At 39.7% G+C, this 22,234-nt stretch overlaps 4 protein-coding genes across 4 annotated transcripts in view; 2 read left to right on the top strand and 2 right to left on the bottom strand.

Annotated features, from left to right (window-relative positions):
* Positions 1 to 2,652, bottom strand: part of LOC116703116 (arf-GAP with dual PH domain-containing protein 1) — a 17,352-nt gene extending 14,700 nt beyond the window's left edge. Inside the window, exon 1 of the mRNA XM_032537728.1 lies at positions 2,213 to 2,652. Within this exon, the coding sequence (XP_032393619.1) occupies positions 2,213 to 2,303 (91 nt within the window). The 5' untranslated portion in view covers positions 2,304 to 2,652. The remainder of the gene's footprint in view (positions 1 to 2,212) is intronic.
* Positions 2,653 to 4,193: 1,541 nt separating this feature from the next.
* Positions 4,194 to 6,931, bottom strand: rnps1 (RNA binding protein S1, serine-rich domain). Its single transcript, XM_032537618.1, has 7 exons — positions 6,845 to 6,931; positions 5,787 to 5,933; positions 5,505 to 5,690; positions 5,282 to 5,387; positions 4,798 to 4,951; positions 4,561 to 4,702; positions 4,194 to 4,423 (listed from the first exon to the last, which is right to left on the bottom strand). Coding segments are annotated over exons 1-7 (843 nt in total). The 5' UTR covers positions 6,847 to 6,931; the 3' UTR covers positions 4,194 to 4,317.
* LOC116703044 (uncharacterized) lies at positions 6,868 to 10,089 on the top strand. Its single transcript, XM_032537616.1, has 4 exons — positions 6,868 to 7,095; positions 7,520 to 8,205; positions 8,360 to 8,470; positions 8,749 to 10,089. The coding sequence occupies exons 2-4, from the start codon at positions 7,564 to 7,566 to the stop codon at positions 9,703 to 9,705; spliced, it is 1,710 nt and encodes a 569-aa protein (XP_032393507.1). The 5' UTR covers positions 6,868 to 7,095; positions 7,520 to 7,563; the 3' UTR covers positions 9,706 to 10,089.
* Positions 10,090 to 14,681: 4,592 nt separating this feature from the next.
* LOC116703045 (cytochrome P450 2K1) lies at positions 14,682 to 21,086 on the top strand. The gene is made up of 9 exons (XM_032537617.1): positions 14,682 to 15,174; positions 15,310 to 15,472; positions 15,550 to 15,699; positions 15,779 to 15,939; positions 16,532 to 16,711; positions 17,975 to 18,116; positions 18,219 to 18,403; positions 18,505 to 18,646; positions 18,723 to 21,086. Exons 1-9 carry the CDS (start codon positions 14,977 to 14,979, stop codon positions 18,908 to 18,910), a joined length of 1,509 nt encoding a protein of 502 aa, XP_032393508.1. The 5' UTR covers positions 14,682 to 14,976; the 3' UTR covers positions 18,911 to 21,086.
* Positions 21,087 to 22,234: the final 1,148 nt, after the last annotated feature.

Below are 22,234 nucleotides of genomic sequence, written 5' to 3'. Positions count from 1 at the left end.
CGAAAAATATCCAAAGTGAAGACCTGACCTTTTGCAAACATAAATTGAAAAATCGATAGATGTTTATAATATGTCACCCCACTTAGGTTTAAGCGCTTGTGAAATTTTGCCATGTTCTCAAGAAGTTCAGTAAAAGGTCAGAACGTTGCACAGTTCTAACATTTCTCTGAAGAAAGACAAGAATGGAAATACTTATCAATTTCACTATAAAGCCATAGCATGTTTGTTTTTTAAAGCCAAGTTGAGAGTAGTGTCAGGTAGTTTGTAGCAGCGTGCTGCAGCCCTTCTACCATTGCTAATGAAGACATGTGCACACACACACTGCAAAAATAGCATGAGAACAAAAAAAACTATTACTTCCTTGTGCACAATCATAAAGCTGCACACATGTAAGACTGTGCATCTGTGAACAAGAGACAAGAGGTTGATGTGTAGCGAGTCACACCCATCTTCTCTGCATTATGTGGGCCTGTTGTGGTTGAGACAATCAGCCAGTCTAACAGAGAAGCCATTCTCTAAGACAACAGGATCCACACAAAGTCCAACAGACAATAGCGGATAAAAACACATTTGGCGTGGAAGAGAAATGTAAGGGTCCGCAATGTAGCAATGCATGAAGCACCGCTTATTAATCGATTAGTGGATTGAGAGAGAGAAAAATATCCAGCAACTATTTCGATAATTAATAATAATGAAAGTTATTTTAATCTCTTTTAATTTTTTTTTTCAAAAAAAGATATGTAAAAAAATTGCCAAACATTACCTGGTTGCAGCTTCCCAAAGGATTTGCTGCTTTTCATTGTCGTAATTTACTGTGTAAACTAATGTCTTTGAATGTGTTTTATTTGAACAAAACAAGACGTTTAGGGAAGTCTGGGAAGTTTGGGTGGGTATTTTCTTTTATTTATTTTTTGCAGTTTCCCGACATTTTATAAACAATTAATCAGATTAATAATTACAATTAGTTTTCTAATTAATTAATTAAGGAATTAGAAAACTAATCGTCATATTTATGGAAAATAAAAAGACTTCAGTTCCAGCCCTAAATATGAGCATCCTCCTGAGTGAATGGACAGGTGAGCTTCCAGATTTCCACATCTTAAATAGAACAGCTTACATTTTTTGAACCAGAAGCAACACCAAGTGAGGAACAATACATTTAACAAACTAGATATTTCTGACTTTCTCTTGGGCTATTTAGATTAGCCTTATTTAAAAAAGGAAACACACCTGTTTGTGTGTTTTTACCTTCTTGTATGCCCATTTATTTATTAATTTGACTGTTTTAGATTTTATTTCTTTGACTTTGCACTGAACTGCACATTTGATAAGTTCAACCACCAAGGTGTGCACATGCAAAAGGAAATAAACCACCGGATGAATACATTTTGCACCTCAACCAACACAAATACATCTAAAAAAAAGACACCACACAACACCCTTACACCTTGCACAAAGCTTATTTTTTCAAAAAAACCATCCTATAATTTTATAAGTATTTTATAATTATTTTTCCTCCATGTCACCTCGGGGGCTCTGTATGTAAGAGAGTTAACTGAGTTCAACAAAAGTGTTTTGACATGAATTGGTTAAAAGGTCAAGCTGCATAATAGATGTATAGCATTTTTTGTTTTACATAAAAAATTTATTAAAAAAAGATCAAAAAGGATGGGTTTTTGAAAAAATAAGCGTTGTGCAATGTGTAAGAGAGTTATCTAAGTTCAAAAAAGTGTTTTGACATGAATAGGTTAAAAGGTCAAGCCACATGATAGACTTATAGCATTTTTTACATAAAAAAATACTTATAAAATCATAGAATGAAGTTTTTGGAAAAATGAGCTTTGTGCAATGCCTAAGAGAATTAGCTGAGTTCAACAAAGTGATTTGACATGGAATGGTCAAAAGGGCAAGCTGCATGATAGATTTTACGAATATCCAACGTCCAATATAAAACCAACTTTACAACGGTTTATGTCAACTGTTATTTCATAGCCATGCCAAGACCACATCGTGACTGAGAAGAGAAACTAAACCTCGACCTCGCGAGAAAGAACTAGAGACAGGTGTGTGGTATCCTAAATGCAGTTATTTGTAGCTTGTAGAATCACATTGGAATAACAAAGAAAGTAGGATAGTCATAACATTGGTATCCAAACAGATTGAATTAAGGTCACTAAATTGTCTAACTGTCAGAGACTCCCCTCCAGCTTACTTGCAGCCCCGCAGTCGGCACAGTTTCCATTCCCAGGTTTCCCCAGAAGCTGTTTCAAACGCTGCCTGTTGCTTTCTTGATCCGAAGCCATAATGCAAATGATTCAGCCCAGATGCTGCCTGTTCAGTGGCTGAAAACCTCAAACTCTCATGCATCGAAAGTAAGATTTCCGCCGGGACGTGCCTCACTGAATTTGTTCAAAGTTAACGCGCCTGAACAACTCAGGAGAAGGCTGTCATTTTTTTTTTAGCGGAGGCTGGCTGAATAGTGGAGCAGTCAGTCTAGTGCAGATCAGATGTTGTAAACCCATACAGATGCTACAATAAATGCGTGTAATGTGTTTTGTCTTTCTCAGGAGTGAGACCTCCAGCGGTCATTGTGAGGGTATGAGGCGCGCTCGCGGCACTCCCAGCGATGGCATTTCCCAAGAGCTCCTTCTTCAACAACTCAGTGCGTGGAAATGTCTTTCACCTGAGCACGAGTTTCTTTCTTCTGTAACGCAAATAATTCAATGACCTGAACAGAAGCAGTAGGTGAATATGAATTTAGTGGGGGAACTGTTACTCTAAAAATATATATTTCATAGAAGCTATGTAAAACAGAAGCATCCCTTTACAGCAAAATATAGGCCTATTTAATATATACATAATGCTAGAGCACTTTCAGAAATACTGAAGGCTTGAATCTAAAGGCCATAATTTGTCACCGACCAAACTCAGATTTTTTTTTTTTTTAATCTCTTATGGTCTGGTGCCAGGTAGATAAGTGTGGTGTATATAAACTCCTTTCAGTTTTATCTTGAACGCTGAAATTTTATCTACAAAAATTTTACTCACAGGTGTTTTCACTCGTGGTTGATTAGAATTGAGCTCAGTACAACTTGAATATCCCTAGTTTCGTGCAACAGGCCCCAGGTTGGAGGTGGGTGGAGCTATGTTGAGATTTACGTACGGTTATCTGACGCCATGAGCCAATTAAAATAGTAAATGCAACAAAACTCACAAGAGGCCCACAGTCCTTTTTAGAAGTCTTATAAGCCAAAAATCACCATTAAAATCCCTTATGTGTAAAATGGGTATGCATAAAATGGAAATCTCCTTACATAACATTACAAAACTCTGGCTGTGACACTGAGCTCAGAGGTGGACAGAATAGGTACAAGACACTGCTGTATGCACATAACCACAGTTGAAATTATCAGTTTAAACAAAACACATCTGTATGCATCTACATGCGTGTTCCTGTTATTATACACACCACGAGAGCCTACATGCGTCTACACTAGCTTTCTACCTCCCATTCTAAAATGGATTAGGGGAACATTTAGGGGTCCTGTTTTGTGTGCTGTTCCCTTAGTACCACCTGTCAATTAGCACACATTTACTAAAGAAATTAATGCTTTTAGAGAAAAAAAAAATGTATATCATGTCCTCAGGTGTGATTTCCTTAGCCAGTAAATGAGGCTGAGGAACAGGAATGTGCTGTTATTCACACATCTACTTTTCGTAAGAGCACACAAAAGAAATCTTATGAGCACATTTGATTGCAGTGTTGTTGAACTGTGAGCACAAGGCTGTGTATTGTTTTGTTCATATTCATGTGAAAGTATATGTCAGACACATTAAACATTAACTAGGTTCTTCAAAAGAAAAGTAAATGTACATTAAGCAAACTGGCAGGCACTGAGCCAAGAAGCTCAACAGCAAAAGCCTTCAGAATCTTGACATGAATATACACTGAACTCATACGGTACATGTTTCAGCATTTTTATTTTCAAAAAATGTTTAAAAATTCAGTACACGGTAAAAAGAAATCGCACTTTAAAAGAAACATTTATCGATCTCACTGGAGCCCAAACTCAGCTTGAAACAATTACTGAAACAGCTTTTCAGGATCAACCTAACACAAAATATGAAAAGAAACTCACATTTGCACAAAAAAAAAAACATTTCCACTTTCTTCATGCAGGCAGACATTTGTATTGGCTACAATGCAGATTATTTTATTTCTGATGAGTCATTGAGGTCTGGGAAAGCAGGAACACCAGCTGGTCTGGTGTTAGAGAATCTAAAAGATCACTTGGTATCAGGAGGCAGAACACTTGTCTATCTGGAGGAGTTGGAGCTGGAACGAGAGCGATGACGCCTGCGACCAGGAGACCTCGAGCGAGAGCGGCGGCGTACTGGGGACCGCCTCCTCGGGGAGCGGGATCTGCAAGGAAAACAAAAAGAGAAAAAAAAACTTGTGATGGAAAGGTAGGAAGAATGGCCATTAACATATGTTACCATTATAGTGTGAAAATCAAATGTAGATGGACATAGTTACTGATTGAAAATCATTTAATGTACCTTCTCCTCATGCGTGGTGGACTGCGGCGCCACATAGGTGGTGGTGGGGGCATTCTGCGAGGGGGAGAAGGTCTACGAGGTGGAGGGCGGATTCGTTGAGTCAGCACCGCAGATGCAGCAATTTCTTGTCCATCAATCTGACCTATCAATAACAAAGTCATCACAGAAAGTTATTCAACACGTATGCCTAGACTAATCGTGTGAGTCAGAGGCACTGAAGGAAATGCGCTGACCTACCTCCATCCATGTGTTTGAGGGCCTTCTGGGCCTCCTCAGGAGTCTCAAACTCCACATAAGCATAGCCCCTGGACAGGTGTGGGTGGACCCTGTCCATTGGCATTTCGACCATTTTGATTTTTCCATATGTGGAAAAGATCTCCTGGATGTGGTCCTGTGCAAAACACAGACATACAACATGCTTGTCAGAACAATGTAAACTTTGATTACATGTAGATAAATGTTATTACTGTTGCCGGAATATTCTGAATTTATAATACATAAAATAGACTCCTGGCAATAAGCCTGTTTAATGGACAATAAACATAATTAGAACAAAGTTTTACCTTTCTACAATTCTATTTTCCTCCAGTAGATTATGACCGTGTTTTCTTTTTTTAAATCTACCTAACATGACATTTCTGAGGTAGTGCCATAATCTCAAATCCTGTTAAACCATAATCATTTTTTCTGCTATAAAAAGGGGAACAATTTCTCAGCTGACCTTGGTAACATTCCTAGTCAGCCGCCCTAAGTGAACTTTAGTTGGTTTGGGGCTCGGGCTTCTTTTCCTTCGCTCCTTATCGTCTCCCCTCTTTTGTGTTTTGGACCTGCAAAATCACAAACAAAACATTTGATACATTTCACCATGACTCAAACAAGTGAAAATACAAGAGATTGCAGTGTATGAATATTATATCATAGCTGTATTAGATTAAGTTACTTACGCTGAGCGGGAGCGGCGGCGGTTGTCATGGCGTCTACGGCTGGGGCTAGGGGAGCCTGAGGAGCTGGAAGAGGAGGAGGAACGAGAGCTTGAAGAACCAGAGCGGCTGGAGCCGGATGAGCTGGATCCACTTGAGGAACCTGAGCTGGAACCAGAGCTGCTGCTTGAAGTAGAGCTAGACCTAGACCTGGTTGTGATCAAAACAAAGACAATTCTGTTAGGTATGAAAATATACATATTTATAACTTGACAATCGTATAAAGAGGCAACTTTGAAAACAAACCTGCTGCTGCTGCTGCCAGTGGAGGCACTGCGACGTTTCCTTGCTTTCTCCCTCCCTCTCTCCTTGTCTCCTTCCTTTGTAGTAGTCTTTTCTTTGCCTCTGTCTTTTGTTTTTTCCTCCTCCTTCCGCTTTGTGGGTGATGGTGCCCTAAATTCAGAGGCAAGCTGCTGTTATTTTGAGATCAGCTAGCTACATCGTGAATGGTGTGGGCCGCAACTAACAATAATTTAGTCTATACATTTTCAGCAAGAAAAGTAGTAAAAATGGCATGTTACAATCCCACAGAGCCCATAATAATGTCTTCAAATTGGTATTTTGTCTGACCAACGATCCGAAACTCAAATATTAAAATTACTATGACACAATCTGCAAAAATATGAGAAACTGGAACCAAAAATAAATTCGATTTGTGGCTGATAAATGACTAACGATTATTCGGCTAGCTAGCTTAGCTAACAAAAATAGTCAGTAATACATTTTCTGTCCACTAGCTAGCTAATCAAAAACAATAACCGTTTCTTCAAGCCATAAAACGGGACGACACAAACTATAAAAAAAAGGCCTTACAACCAAAAAAGGAGTAGCTAACGTTGAGAGACCAACGAAACTAACATTAGGGTAATGCGTGTGTAACGTTAGCTAGCAAGCTGAACTTCTCGCTGATAGTAACGTTAGTAACTCTAACGTTTAACACTGACCGTGACATGTAGCGTTAATGCTATCAACGTAACAGATTTAACGTGACTAACGTATTTCCTTTTTTAATGTTTTTGTATTTGGAGTGCGTGTGTAATCTAATAAGAATACTATTATCACTGGTACATCTCAGACTAACGTTAGTAAAATGTACTGCTAACAAATACTCTCGAACAGAAATCCGCCGCCATTGATTTTCATTCAACTGACTCCTCAAAACAAGGAGTATAACGTCATAGCCACGGGGACTGCTGCAAGTGCACAAACGGCTAAAACAACGTTACACAATGTTCCGTGTATGATATAATATGTACTGGAGTTTCAACTAGTTTGATTCCAATCAAACAACAGGCTAAACTTACATATTTTTCAAACGAGGTGATTTCGCTTCAACCACTTGCGGCCTGAGAAAACGTCACTCGGTGATGACGACGTAGCGGAAGTTACGTACCACCTGAGCGACACTTACAACCCATTTGTTTATTTATGTATATAGCTAGCTAGCTGTCGATAGAAATGTGATTTGATCGACGTGTGTGTGACTACATAATAGCTATTTCAATATGATACGTGGAAGGATTTAAACACCAATTCATTCCCTCTTGTCGACAAGGTGAGTGCTTCACATTATAATCGCACTTTGCTAACGTTAGCAGTTGTCGTTAGCTTAGCTAACATTTGTAACTAGCTGTTACTAATGTTCGCGAAAAACTATGTTTCAGTGACGTTGATCCTGTATAACGCAATATGATAAGCAGTAGCCATCGTGTCACTGATTTATCAAGTGGATATATGCGACAGCAGAAAATAATTACGATATATGATGATAACGAGAGAACGTGTATTGTTACAACGGAAAAATTGGATTTAAAGATAGGAAACATATGAGAAAAAATATTGCTATACCTAATAAGGATCTCGTGAGAAACTGACCATTTTTTGTGTAATGTTGTACTGCTGCATTACTGGTATTTTCATGTACTAGAAGACGTAGTACATTTTTTTTTTAAACTAAATGTAAGATATTAATCTTCTAGAGATTAACAGCCAAACTCACAGAGTCCCTCTGGAGTGAGAGACCATGGGCCGGTTAGATGATGCCGCCAAACACAAAGTGGTGGAGTTGCGGAAGGCGGGTCTGAGTTTCCGTAAGATCAAAGCTGTGCTGGAGCTGGAGAACATCAAGGTGTCTGCCCAGGCCATCTATCTGTTCCTAAGGGAGTATCAAGGGAGGCCGCCAGGGAGGGTTAGACCTATGGAGGCTGGAAGCAGCACATCAACTGCACAGGTGCAGCCTCAAGTTGGGGTAATGCAAGACAACTGGAGTAACATTCATCTCCAAAATCTTCTGAGGAAGGCATCTCACAATGCTGGCTTTACAGCCACCTCAAATTTTGCCAAACAGACTTCCACAAATCCAGATGCCGGTACAAAGCCATTCGGGTCTGGAAAGACCAGTGGAGTTAGCAGGCCAGAACAACAACACGAAGGAGATAAGGAGGAAAATGACATCCAGATTGTTAGTGTCACCTCCCTTGCACAGAGCAGCCAACAAAGAGTTCCCCAGTCAACTGTAACAACAGCAGAGGCCGGTGGTGGGTCTTCCACAATAACAGCTCAAGGAGTAACCATGAGGAAGAGAGTTACACCTTCTCCAGCCACTAATGCAATGCTGGCAGCTCGAAAGAGGCTTTTGGATAAAGCACTGTCACACAGGATGAAGGTACCTACTTATACATAATTTCCCCCATGTGCCACAATCCTAATTGTTAGGTTTGTAATTAATGTTTACAATAACACAGCACATGTGTAATGTTTTAAATACCATAAGAATCAAATCATCTCTGTCTTAACTTGCATACTTTGTTTTTCAACAGTCATTCCACCAGGTGGCATCATTGTTGAGGAGAGATCACTCGAGTGTCCAAGGTGATTTGAGAAGTGCAATGCAACAGCCACCCGAAACTTATGATCTGACCACTGAAAAGGTGAGAAAACCTGATCCCCACCTTTATTCACTTCAACTAAAGTGTTTTGCCAGCACTTTATCGATGTCACACTTTAGTACATGTCCAAGATTAAGTTTTGTATAATGATTGTTTTACAGCAGTTGCTGGTACCAGATAGTGTGCCAGCATATTTCCTCACCTGATTCTGGGAGCCTGAACCATATAAGATTCATTCAGTTTAATTTTTATAAGATTGTATTATAACTTTTAATAGTTTTTTTGCACTGTTTTCATGATATTTTTGTGATATTTCACAGACTGTTATGGATGGTCAGTCCGATGGAGGGAGTGCCCCCAGGCGTTTTGTCACACAAAGACCAGGTCTGTCTGTTCGTTCCCTTCAGCCTCTCCCTCGGGTTGGCATTCGCCTTCCTAACCGGTCACCAGCGCCTTCGACATCCTCGGCCCCCGGGGTTGCTATCATCCGTCTACAGACCCCTGGAGGCCAGGGTGCCACTTGTAGTGAGGGGAACCCGAGCCCACAGCAGGCAGTCCAGGACAATGGAGGGAGAGGTGGTCTGCAGGACCAGATTCAGACCCTGGGCTCTGAGGTGCGCAGCTTGGGTCTGGCAGTGAAGATGCTGGTGGAGCAGCAGGTCAGCCTGGAGAGGGAGCAGGCGCATCAGACACACATTCAGAAGCAGATTCTCAGCACTCTGCAGAGTCTTGCTACCAAACTGGGACGTTGTAGCGTTGTTCAACAGCAGCATAAAAAAACTCCATCACCCTCTGGTTTGCCAACAGCTTCTGCATCTACCTCATTCAGCCAAGAAACCTTTAACTTCAGTCAAGGCACATACACTCAGTGCAGCCAAACCCAGCCAAGCTACAACTCTTTAGAGAGTTTAGAAAACGTAGAGGCCTTTAAATTGCCAGGACTGAGCCCTTCAAGCATTAATGGGTTTCCACCATGCAGCAATGCTGAGAACCTCCAACTTACTCAAACTCCTGCTCATACACAGCCGTATGCAGTTGCTTTCCCACAGCAAAACAGTCAAACGCTCATGCCACCCTACACACAATCCTTTGTTTCTACATACGGCCAGTCACATTCTCAGACTTTCAGAGGATCAGAGAGTAAAACATCTGATTTCTCAAGCAGCTGTTCAGCAAGAACTCTTCAGGACTGCAGTGTGTCCACCCAACCAGTGATGAACTCTAACCACTCTTCACAGGATCAACAGATCAATATTATCAAAGTGGAAGGACCTTAGAGGCCTTCAGATGCCACAGAGTGTTTTGGGACCATAAGGGCTTGGATGTGCTTTTAAAATACTAATTTAAGATGCACATTTTTTTTACAATGAACAAATGCTGTAGCATTTTTTAGACTAAGTTATTTTATTTCCAAAGTACATTTAAGAGAATACAAACAGCAATAAAATGCAGTGCTTTAGAAAACATGTGTTTATAATTTGTCTTTACGATAGGCAATGATAACAAACTTAGAGAAAATTATGTGCAGGCACTGTCATTTTTGTCCCAATTTTTGTTTATTTTGTGTTTATTTTTTGTATCACTAGGACCAGCATAACAAATTGTTAGTTTTCATACCTCTATGCTAACTGAAAAAAATAAAGAGATGGTTATCGTCCAAAGCATGTTCCCATTTCATTGTGTATGGCAGAGTGTGAGAAGCTAACATATTATTTGTACATATGTTCCAAGCTTACTAAATGTGCAATTAATCTCATGACCTGCATAGGTAAATAAACAATAAACCCAAATAATTATTTTATATGGTGTAAAGTAATATTTAAATGAAACAATATTATTTGAAATAATGTCATTCTATATGGATTAGCTCATTTTACGCATCAACATTAAAACCACAGTTGTGGGACATGAACAAAAGTGGTGTGTGGACCTATTAAATGATCCAACCATTTTTATAAATCACATTAATAATTATTTGTTCAGAGATGTGTAATAACACAGTGTATGTTTATCAAGCATCATATGACAAATTAAAAAGGTATAAATACAAAATGTCATTGCTGGATTAAAAATGCCCATAGTTGCAAAAACACCTACGTATATACTGTATAGATAGATATACCAATCCAAACTATGCCTAACTAATGTAAACGTACAAAACAAACATTGCATCATGATGAGTACATGGTTATTCTGGAAGTCATTAATACAACCTGCACAACTGGGAGGGGAGGTATCATGGGGATGCATTTCAGTACTCTGCTACGTTCCTCATGGGGGAGACAGAAACTACGTACTATAGCTTAGAGCAATTAATGAATAAAAGTTCCTGAAGCTAATAATTCCATAGTCCTTACACATACATTTGAACAAGTTACTCTGATACTTAAATCACTTCATTGGCTCCCAGTTTTAAACACTTTCAAAACCCTGCTTATAGTTAATAAAGCACTTAATGGTTTAGCTTCTCATTACATCTCTGACTTGCTCACCGACCACAACCCCATCAGGCCTCTCACGTCAGGGGTTCTAGCTGTACCCAAATTAGATCTAGGTCTGGTGAGGGATCCTTCAGTTACTGTGGGCCTGCTCTCTGAAACAATCTGCTTGATGACCTGAGGTCCATCACAACTGTGTCACAATAAAAGAATTTTCTATAAAATTGTCTTGTTCTTGTGAGCCCAATCTCGTGTTTCGTGTTGTGACCTGAGAGTCTCGTCACATCCCTAGTAGGCTAGTGGATGGAGAGTCAGAGAAAAGTCTGCACACTGTGATGGGCTTTTCAGACAACATGGTTTAATCTGTGGTCGCCTCTGGGTTCAGCGCACATCTACAGCGCACTACCTCTAAAGTTCAAACTGGTTGCAGCAGTTGTCAGACAGTCTCTATTCTTGGGATCAGTTTCCGCCTGGTTTTAAAGTCCGTCGGGGTGCAACAGAATGTCTCTTTAAACACATCATGAGACCATTTGTGACCGGTTATTACTTCATTACTCTTTGTCCAAATAAATAAAAACTGTTGTCAGAGTTAAAATATGCATTGCTAGTTGTCACAATCAGGGCTTCTAGTTTCAACCTGTCTGGTTGTCCTCTCTGGGTGGGGCTGTACCAAGTGTCCCCACATCACTTTGTAAAGGCTGCACCAAACAGACTAATCTCATGTCTTCAGTTGGTGTGATTAAACTGGTCCGAAAGCCAAGCACCAATCAAATTGTCAGTCAGGATTATAACAAATCATACTGTCAGTCAGTGAGGATTAAGCAATTCAACTGCAAGATCTGGAAAATACAGGCAGAAAAGTCTAAGAATAGAGAGAAAAACAAGGATGTACAAAATGTTCACACTGAAATCAATCTCACAGGTTTTTAGTTACAAATCCATCTTTTAGGCAGAGAGCCATCTTTAGATTTTCACAACCTTCACAGTAGAACAACAGACAAATCTCCACCTGTGGTGTCTTTGGGTAAACAGAGATATCAAATAAACTAACCAAGCAGCTTCGATACATCAGCCCGACCTTTTTAAATTCCATTTTCTGCCTCCACACGCACTGGCAAGAAGGCTTACTGACACACGTGTAAGTGTAGTGTATTGCAATAGTTAGCAAGAAGTATTGGGGTTGACAGAACTGACCAAATCCTAATTTAAAAGCAGTTTAAATATTTGTCTATTATGAAGAATCACAAGTCCTACACATGATTCTAGGTAAAAGTGTGAGGTAGCGCGCAAAGCCCAGTGCAGAGGCAAAGCACATGTGTTCATCATCATTTCTGGCTACCGCTTTCGGTGTGTCTCAATTTGTGTCAGTGAATAGGCCTACATTTGGAGGTAACGTGTGCCTGTATGGATGTACCAACTAATTTCTATGTACCATGTACACTACCTTTCAAAAGTTTGGGGTCACATGGAAATGTCCTTATTTTTGAAGGAAAAGCAGTGTACTTTTCAATGAAGATAACTTTAAACTAGTCTTAACTTTGAAGAAATACACTCTATACATTGCTAATGTGATAAATGTCTATTCTAGCTGCAAATGTCTGGTTTTTGGTGCAATATCTACATAGGTGTATAGAGGCCCATTTCCAGCAACTATCACTCCAGTGTTCTAATGGTACAATGTGTTTGCTCATTTGCTCAGAAGGCTAATTGATGATTAGAAAACCCTTGTGCAATCATGTTCACACATCTGAAAATAGTTTAGGTCGTTACAGAAATACAAAACTGACCTTCCTTTGAGCAGATTGAGTTTCTGGAGCATCACATTTGTGGGGTCAATTAAATGCTCAAAATGGCCAGAAAAAGAGAATTTCATTGAAACTCGACAGTCTATTCTTGTCCTTAGAAATGAAGGCTATTCATGCGAGACATTGCTAGAAATTGAAGATTTCCTACAACGGTGTGCACTACTCCCTTCAGAGGACAGCACAACAGGCTCTAACCAGGTAGAAAAAGAAGTGGGAGGCCACGTTGCATAACTGAGCAAGAAGATAGTACATTGAGTTCTAGTTTGAGAAACAGAGCCTACAGGTCCCCAACTGGCATCTTCATTAAATAGTACCGCAAAACACCAGTGTCAACTCACAGTGAAGAGGCGGCTGTGGGATTCTGGGCTTCAGGGCGAGTGGCAAAGAAAAAGCCATATCTGAGACTGGCCAAAAAAGAAAAAGATTAAGATGGGCAAAAGAACACCGACATGGACAGAGGAAGACTGGAAAAAAGTGTTGTGAGGATGAATCCAAGTTGAGGTTGGATCCAAAGAAGAACGTTTGTGAGACGCAGAACAAATGAAAAGTGCTGGAAGAATGCCTGACGCCATCTGTTAAGCATGGTGGAGGTATATGATGGTTCGGGGTTGCTTTGGTGCGGTAAGGTGGGAGATTTGTACAGGGTAAAAGGATTCTGAAAAAGGAAGGCTATCACCATTTTGCAACGCATACCATACCCAGTGGACAGCGCTTGATGGAGCCAATTTATCCTACAACAGGACAATGACCTAAACACACCTCCAAATTGTGCAAGAACTATTTAGAGCAGAAGCAGGCAGCTGGTATTCTATCGGTAATGGAGTGGCCAGCGCAGTCACCAGATCTGAACCCCATTGAGCTGTGTGGGAGCTTGACCGTATGGTACGCAAGAAGTGCCCATCCAACCACAACTTGGGGGAGCTGCTTCTGGAAGCGTGGGGTGCAATTTCTCCAGAATACCTCAACAAATTAACAGCTAGAAGCCAAAGGTCGCAATGCTGGAAATGCTGCAAATGGAGGATTTTGACAAAAGCAAAGTTTGATGTAAAAAAAATCATTTCAAATACAAATCATTATTCTAACCTTGTCAATGTCTTGACTCTATTTTCATTCATTTCACAACGTATGGTGGTGAAATAAGGGTGACTTTTCAGGAAAACACAAAATTGTTTGGGTGACCCCAAACTTTTGAACGGTAGTGTATGTACCTAATGATTATAATTAATGAACAGAGCATGTGTGATGTCACCCTTTGGTTTGTGGCATAGACTGTATATTATTAATAATATACAGTCTATGGTATGTACTCACTCACGGTAGAGCGCAGTGTTTAAAAATATGTACATTATGAACTAACAGGAAATTACTTTTTGATGGTAAATTGCAGCTGAGTGTCTGTGCAATGCCAGCAAAGAGCAGGTTTACCCCGGATCATGTGGTTTTAGGGTTGTCAGTCAAGTGACCAAATCATAATTCAATTTTTTTTTAACATAATTTCCCTTTATTAAATACTTCTAGGCCATTTGTCTTTTGTGAAGCCTCAGAAAACATTTAAAATAGGCCTACTTTAAGTAACCTATTTCTCTAAGGTCTAGAAGGACAAACACAGGTTCCAGTTATATTGGTATATAAATGTGCATAGTAGTTTATTGTAATTTTAGACATACATGTGGCATCATATACAAAGAGGCAAGTCTAAATGTATTCAGAATATGATTTCTGCCATTTTCTGCAATATAAGAAATTAAACCCTTGACAAATTTCAACCTACTAAATCAAATACTTCCATTTGTAAAGAAAAGCAGTGTCCTAAGTAGGGACATCTGCTGGCTGCTCAACATATTATGCATCATGCAACTTATCTTCATACAAAAGCTCCTGTCAGCTTTGTGTTTGTGGGCACAAAACAGGGTTTCAGGTTCCTAGCTTTACATAAAAGTATCTTCCATGACTCAACATCCTTTAGCATTTTCTTGTTTTTCTGACTCCATTCTATGATTTTCCTGCCTGTTTTGTCCAGATATTGCAGTTGAATTGCTTAATCATGACTGACAGACCTATTTAGTTAGCTGGCTGACCTGCTTATTCACACCTGAGGTGAGATAAGTGTGATTGGTGCAGCCTTTATTAAAGGAGGTGCGGATTCTCTACCGCCTCTCTCAGAGGGGTTGCTGAGTTAACATCAGTATTTCAAACAGGTTGAAACCAGAAGCCCTGGTCGTGACAATCAGATCATTCAACTTTGAAAGCAGCGTTTCAGTGAAAAGGTTTCCTCAAAGGAGTCAGGTCCAGGTGAAGTACGATCATGTTGGAAGATCTTTTCCAGTACTCCACTTCAGTCTCCCTGTTGGTGGCCGTTGTCTGCCTGCTGGTCCTCCACCTTTTTAAATCAAACTTCAGTTCCAAAGATAACCAGAGGGAGCCTCCAGGACCTTATCCTCTTCCCCTGCTTGGTAACTTGCTTCAGTTGGATCTCAGTAAACTTGACAGATCCCTCTTTGATGTAAGTAATGTCTGTCTTAAACAATGTGATTCTTTGTTTATCATGTTTATGTTTGTATTGGTCAGTGAATTCCATTAAATTCCATTTCTTACATAGGACTATGAGTCTCACTTTTCCCTTCCTCCATCTTTTTAGCTGTCCAAAAAATATGGAGCAGTGTTCACAGTCTACTTTGGACCGAAGAAGGTGGTGGTCCTGGCTGGATACAGGACAGTCAAACAGGCTCTAGTCAACTATGCTGAGGAGTTTGGAGACCGAGAGGTCACGCCCATATTCCATGATTTCAACAAAGGAAATGGTAAGAATGGATTTGAGGTTTTTTTTTGTAACTTCCTTTTGCCTTACTCTAAAGAAGACAATTACTTTTGTTTCCAGGTATACTATTTACCAATGGTGACTCGTGGAAAGAAATGAGACGTTTTGCTCTAACTACACTGAGAGAATTTGGGATGGGCAAAAGGATTAGTGAAGACAAGATCATTGAGGAATGTCGCTACCTGATTGAAGAATTTGAGACACTTAAAGGTAACATTATCTCTTAAAGCACTGAACAGGTTTAGACAACATGCACTCACACTTACTGTCCTAACTCTTTTTCTCCCAGGTAAAGCCTTCAACAACGCTCGGACAATTAATAATGCAACTTCAAATATTATATCAGCTATCATGTTTGGAAAGCGGTTTGAATACAAAGACCCTGTCTTCCAAGCTATGGTGGAGAGAGACAACCAGACCATCCACCTGACTGGATCAGCACCCATCCTGGTACTGTACAGTGATGTCAGATTGAAGGATTTTCTGATGATTACAAAGACATGTTACATTGCTGTGCATATGAGACTTGTTTAATCTAAATTTAATAGTTGAATTGCATTGCTATTGTAGTCATATTAAATATTTGACAACTTAAATTTGCAGGAAACTGTTGGAAACTGTATTCTGTTCATAATTATTCATTATTTATAATTTGCCTGTGGACAAATGTTTACATTTTTGCATGTAAATGAGTTTGAATTATTTTTTTGAAAGGAGACCAACTTAACACCTCGAGTTTTTATCGTCTATATACCTTCATACCTATAATTACAATTAGAACCAATTTTTATAGTTGTTTCTGAGAAATCCTGTGGAAAATGATTACAGCATGATTTGGATTTTACAAACCCGTAAAACTAAGTTTTTTTTTTTTTTTTTTTTTTTTAAAGGGTTCAACCAAATATAAAACGAAAACACTGATTGTATGAAACCAGCTGGGACTTAAGATCTCATGGCTGTGGTAATGTCACAATAATCTAATCTTGTGTGTGTGTGTGTATATATGTATACATTAGATTGTTTGTGTTGTACTCCATTACAGATGTACAACATGTTTCCTTGGCTGGGCCCTTTTCTTAAAAACTGGAGGGATGCGATGAAGAATGTGGAGGCCAACAGGGAGGACATAAAAAGCTTTATAGCTGACCTGACGGAGACTCTGAACCCTGAGATGTGCAGATGTTTTGTTGATGCATTCCTGAGACATAAGCTAAATGTGGAGGTGAGCAGTCTAACTCCAGTGAATCCACTCCTTGTCTGATATTAATGCTTTTTAGACAAGATGTATGCACAACGAAATCCACAGGCCCAGATGGCATCCGTGCTTTTCTCTGAAAGACCTGTGCCGAAGAATTTAGCCCAGCACAGTGCCCTGGTGTCAGGGGTCTGTGGAAAAAATCCATCATTTCAGTTACAAAACAACCTTTCCCTATTGAACTTAATGATCATAGACCTGTGATTCAACTTTGCTTGTGAAGAAATGCCTTGAAACATACAGTACATACATACATGGTGTCTGTACTCAAGCACAGTTCAGTTCTGAACTAAATCCATTCTAAATTAAGTGGTATTTTTTTCTCAGAAAAATCCGAATCCAGATCAATCAGCCAAGGTGCCTCACATCATTGTGCCAGCTCACCAGTTCTTGTTATAGTCTACACAAATCCGCCACCCTAAAATCACATTTTAAAATGTTCAGATTAAACTACTATCCTCAGCATATTGCACAAGAACTTCTCTCCTAAATATATGGAGATTTGTGCCATGGTCAACCCTCTCATTTAAAATGTGAGAAGAACTGAGGGGATGGTTTGGAATCCTAGGCCCATATCATACATCAGTCAGGTCAGCTCCTACAAAAGCCTTTAGCGTTCACTTGGACAACGCATTTAGCTGGAAGGCCCTTGTTGAAAGTGCATAAAAAGATTGTTTTTATTCTATCAGGCTGTATTGGAGATTGGATATGGGAAGTAAGCATGGTATTGCAATCACTCTGTACAGTTAAAATCTAAGCTTGCTAGTTTGGTACGGACTGCCATAAAGGTTGAGGAGGAATGAACGCAGGTCCCCTCCAGTCTACAGTATATACGAGCAGTCTGTTCCCATGCAAGCACAGACTATCGTGTGACCCATCTCATTTTCTCCACTCCGAGTATGAGGTGTTACCCCGTGGCAGATAAAGTACCCACAAATGTAAACTCAACCGTTTTAAAAACTCATTTGTTACTACCTTAATTTTATAGAATGTTGCTTAAGGCTGCAGGGGTTGTTCAATAGCTTCATGTAGTTTTCATCACTGGCTGTGTAATACGTGTAATGTGCAATATTTGTGGTTTTAATTTGTTATAGTATGCACTGTTTTGTTTACATGTTATTACTATGGAGGCAGTGACTGTATGTGTGCAGCATAAGAGTCCAAGACAAAATTATCTACAGGGAAAGTGTACCTCATTTCACAGAGTCCCTCTTTTTTGTATGTTACAAGGAGTCTGAAATCAAGAATTCACACTATCATGATGACAACCTGGTCAACAGTGTGATGAATCTGTTTGCAGCTGGGACTGATACTACAGGAAACACACTTCAGTGGGGTTTACTTTTTATGGCTAAGTACCCTCATTTCCAAGGTGCAAAAACATACCCACATACACATCTAGTAAAATTCTGCTTTTTCAGTGTAAAATTGGGATGAAGTGGAATCATATTTATCTGATTTCATGTGAGTCCAGACCAGCTTCAGGCAGAGCTGAGCAGGGTGGTCGGTAGCCGACAGGTCAGAGTAGAGGACAGGAAGAACCTGCCCTACACTGATGCTGTCATCCATGAGACACAGAGACTGGCCAACATTGCCCCCATAGCCATTCCTCACAAAACCAGCCGTGACGTCACCTTCCAGGGTCACTTTATCAAAAAGGTCAGTCGCCCACACATTTGTTTTTGCAAGATCTTTTTTTTTTTGGCTTTTTGGTTCCAAGATTTTATATGATACACCTTGCTCTCTTTTTTCTTCTTCAGGGGACTACTGTGTTTCCTCTTCTTACTTCTGTTCTGCATGATGAGAATGAGTGGGAGAGCCCACACACCTTCAACCCTTCCCACTTCCTGGATAAGGAGGGTAAATTTGTCAGGAGAGACGCCTTCATGCCCTTTTCTGCAGGTACAACAGCTTTATATAGATATTTTACAATTCTAAGGATGTGATCGTTTAACTCGCAGCAACTTTTCGTTCTCAGGTCGCAGGGTGTGTCTTGGGGAAAGTCTGGCTAGGATGGAGCTCTTCCTCTTCTTCACTGCCCTCCTCCAGCAATTTCGTTTCATTCCTCCACCTGGAGTTACAGAGGATGAGCTGGATCTGACACCAGCTGTGGGCTTCACCCTCGCCCCTTCACCTCATGAGCTGTGTGCCGTCAGTCGCCAATGAGAAGCATGGCATTATAACCTCATGTGTCAATTTCATGAATATTGTTTTGTTCACCTTCACCCAGAGCAGGCTGTTATCATTTACTGTTTGTATTTAAAATATAACCAACATAACTGTGAGCCAGGACGTAGCTGCCTCTCAGGATTTAGTCAGGTGCCGTGGTATACAGAGTGACAAAGTCCACACAGGGAGGAGGTTTGGGTGGATGGATGGGTCAAACAAACCGACTTCTCTTATCCTGTGTGAATGCACCGCACAAAACAGACGTGGAGGGATCATTTCTAAATTACATGATGTCCCTTGGTAATACTAGTCCCTTGTGAACAGGGCTTAAGCAAAATTATGGTATTGCAAAATGTTCATTCACTCTTGACACACATTCATATACTGTGGCCGAGGCTGCAGTACAAGGTGCCACCTGCTCATTAGATAAACATTCACACTTCAATGGCGCAGCATCAGGAGCAATTTGGGGTTCAGTGTCTTGCTGAAGGACACTTTGAAAGGGGACTGAGAGCAAGGAATCGAACCACCAACCTTCCAAATGGGAAGCCACAGCCGCCCAGGTGTACGCCACTTCTTACTATCTCCTTATCTTATTGGTTGTCCTTTACAAGATCAGCGGAAAATGAAAATAATTTGACCTTTGAGCGTAGAGGGTAGAGCACAGCTTTCTCCACTGCTCTTCCCACAGGAAACAATGGCAAAGGCCAGCAGAGAGCGGTTTTACCCTGGTTCATGTGAATGGATGAGTTGACGAATAGAGCATCATGAAACATTAATGAAAAGAGTGTGTCCAGTATTTTTTAAATAAGTACTTATCTAGAGGGAACACACACAGGTAGCCTACCAAAATAAAATATAAGTTTATTGTAATTTTATCATTTACATGAGGTATCTATTTTAAGGTATATATTAAGAGGCCAGTCTAAGTCTTTGTTTATAGTACAAATAATTTCTGCCATTATCTGCAATATAAGGAATTAAACCCTTGACAAATGACACCCACCCCATGACGTATGTAAAAGATAGCTTCATCTGCTATTGATCACGGGTCATTCTGAAGCGCAGTTTATTGAGTGCCTGGACATCTTATTATGATGTAAATCTATAGAGCTCGGGCCAGAGTGAGAGAAAGCTCTGGCTTGGGCATAGACGTTATGGAACGGTGCATTGTGGGTAGCGGCGACTATTTTAGCGGTATACTGTGTCACTCCCCAATGTAGGTCAAGTGCAGATTTGAGTTGCGTAACTTTGCAACAAGTAGCATACAAGATGCTAACAAGAGACTTCTGTAATTTCAAAACAGTAAAAATTAACCTGCTCAATGAAGTTCATTCACTGCTGGCTACAAGTTAGCAATCACACACAACACAGGCTGTAGGTTGTGTGGCGTTAGCAATCAAACAACATGACTGCTAGCTTAACTATAAGCTAGCAATCAAACACAACAAAGGCTGGAATGGCGTTTTGTGCTATCGTTAGCAATCAAACAATTATAATTAGCTAAAACGTTTTTGAAATGATTGCCATCTTCTGTTATTGTTTGTAATTATAAAAGTTTATTATTTCATGGATTTCACAAATCTCAGTATGACACATTATGCCGTAAACTGTTTAAATCTGAGCAACTAACATCTGCGCTCAACCAGAGCTGGTCTGACTCGACTCTCATCGGGTATGACCCGTTAAGCCGTAAACCGTTTACATCTACGACTGAAATCTGCGCTTACATCGGGGAGTGACACGCTGCAAAGGTTTCAAAATATTAGCGTAGCTGGTGTTCCTGGGAGACCACGTTAACCCTCATGTTCTCCTCGGGTCAATATCTTTTCTAGCCAATTGTAATTATCCAAAATATTATGATATGATTATTGTTATTATTATGATCAATATGATTGATTCCACACAACACTCTTTGGCAAATATAAATCTGTACTTTCGGGTGTCTTATTCAATTTTATAGCATTTGTGGTTTCAAAATAGTGTAAAATTAGAGTAAAATTTAACATATTCCAGTCTGTGATTATCTATTAAAGGTAGTGCATTATGGAACACATTCCCCCCAACTATAAGGGAGCGTCCCACTTTGGCCTCCTTTAAGAGCCAGGTAAAGCTGTGGCTTAGAGCTAACCAAATGTGTAACCACCACTAACTTGTGTTTGCATTTTTCTACCAATGAATTGTCCTGTTTTTTCTTCTTTTCTTTTTGTTTCTTCTTGTTTTTAAATACTAAATGTTCCTATCCTATGTCTTTTTTACTATAACTCCAACCTGCCCATTGGACTGCAGATGGAAATTAGCCCTTTGGCTACAATCTGGCACATTCATGTCTACTGTTGTGCTTGTTCATCAATGTGTATTGTCCTGAATTTATCAAATAAATAAATAAAAAATGAAATAAATCCGTTAACATACATTCCTTCAATTAGTCACACTCCTTTAATTTAGTCTAAATATTTCCTAATTTCTGTACTGAGTTAGTGTTACGTAGTGTTGAAAACGTCAAAAAAGTGAAAAACATCATAAAAAAGCACCAAAAGCGTTGAAAAATGTGACAAAAACATAAGAAAACAATAAAAAAGCCACAATAAAAGTGTTGATTTTTTGTTTTTTGACTTAACTGGTGATAGAGGCAGATGTGATGTAGGCGTGGCCTTTCAGGACCCATTCCCAACTAACATTTGTATCGCTTTGCTTCTATTTCACATTCATTTGTCGGTATCTTGCTAAAAGTGATGATAGAAACGAGTTGCTGAGCATTAATTCCTGTCCCAACAGACATTGATGCAAACACTTGCCGTTGTCGTTACAAAATATCATCAGTTGTCTGGCAACTGTGTCTCTTACTCCAAGACACAGAGACACCCAGATCGACTTGTGACCAAACACTTCTAAAATGTAAGAAAACTGGGGTATTATATATTGTAGGAAAAATAAACGTCTCAATGTAAGTAATTAGTTGGGTAAGTTTAATGTTGATAACTTATTTACTTTTAAATAATTATATTTTCGCCTATGTCTTTCAAAATGTGCAGGATTTAGTCATCTTTAAAGACTGTTTCTCAAAATGGGTTTTTCTCACACTCCAAGTCAGAAAACTCAACTGCAGTAGCACTTTCACATACCAGTCTGTCCAGTTTTCCTCCTATCGGGCTTTTCAAGTTTGACTTGAAAACGCATCTTTATGTCACGTGAGGGCCCTGTTCATGTTGAACAGACATATTAATTGCATTGTGTGTCTGTTAAGAGGCACAAAGGTACTCTAAAGCTTGCCCCGTTAACTGCCGTTTTAGCTCAGTGGAAGCTTGTACACGTAGCTGC

The sequence above is a fragment of the Etheostoma spectabile genome, chromosome 15 (assembly GCF_008692095.1).
Source record: "Etheostoma spectabile isolate EspeVRDwgs_2016 chromosome 15, UIUC_Espe_1.0, whole genome shotgun sequence".
Classification (NCBI taxonomy): Eukaryota; Metazoa; Chordata; class Actinopteri; order Perciformes; family Percidae; genus Etheostoma; species Etheostoma spectabile.
This window is presented reverse-complemented; position numbering and strand designations above follow the sequence as displayed.

Bases quoted from the DNA above. Each gene is read 5' to 3' on its own strand.
- rnps1 (XM_032537618.1), bottom strand. The intron at 5,388-5,504 runs GTAAGTAACTTA...GTGATTTTGCAG, and splicing joins CGCCGCCGCTCCCGCTCAGC to GTCCAAAACACAAAAGAGGG. The intron at 4,952-5,281 runs GTCAGCTGAGAA...TGTTTTGCACAG, and splicing joins TGACTAGGAATGTTACCAAG to GACCACATCCAGGAGATCTT.
- LOC116703044 (XM_032537616.1), top strand. From the start codon at position 7,564: ATGGGCCGGTTAGATGATGCCGCCAAACACAAAGTGGTGGAGTTGCGG. The intron at 8,206-8,359 runs GTACCTACTTAT...GTTTTTCAACAG, and splicing joins CACTGTCACACAGGATGAAG to TCATTCCACCAGGTGGCATC. The intron at 8,471-8,748 runs GTGAGAAAACCT...GATATTTCACAG, and splicing joins ATGATCTGACCACTGAAAAG to ACTGTTATGGATGGTCAGTC.
- LOC116703045 (XM_032537617.1), top strand. From the start codon at position 14,977: ATGTTGGAAGATCTTTTCCAGTACTCCACTTCAGTCTCCCTGTTGGTG. The intron at 16,712-17,974 runs GTGAGCAGTCTA...GTATGTTACAAG, and splicing joins GACATAAGCTAAATGTGGAG to GAGTCTGAAATCAAGAATTC. The intron at 18,404-18,504 runs GTCAGTCGCCCA...TTTCTTCTTCAG, and splicing joins AGGGTCACTTTATCAAAAAG to GGGACTACTGTGTTTCCTCT.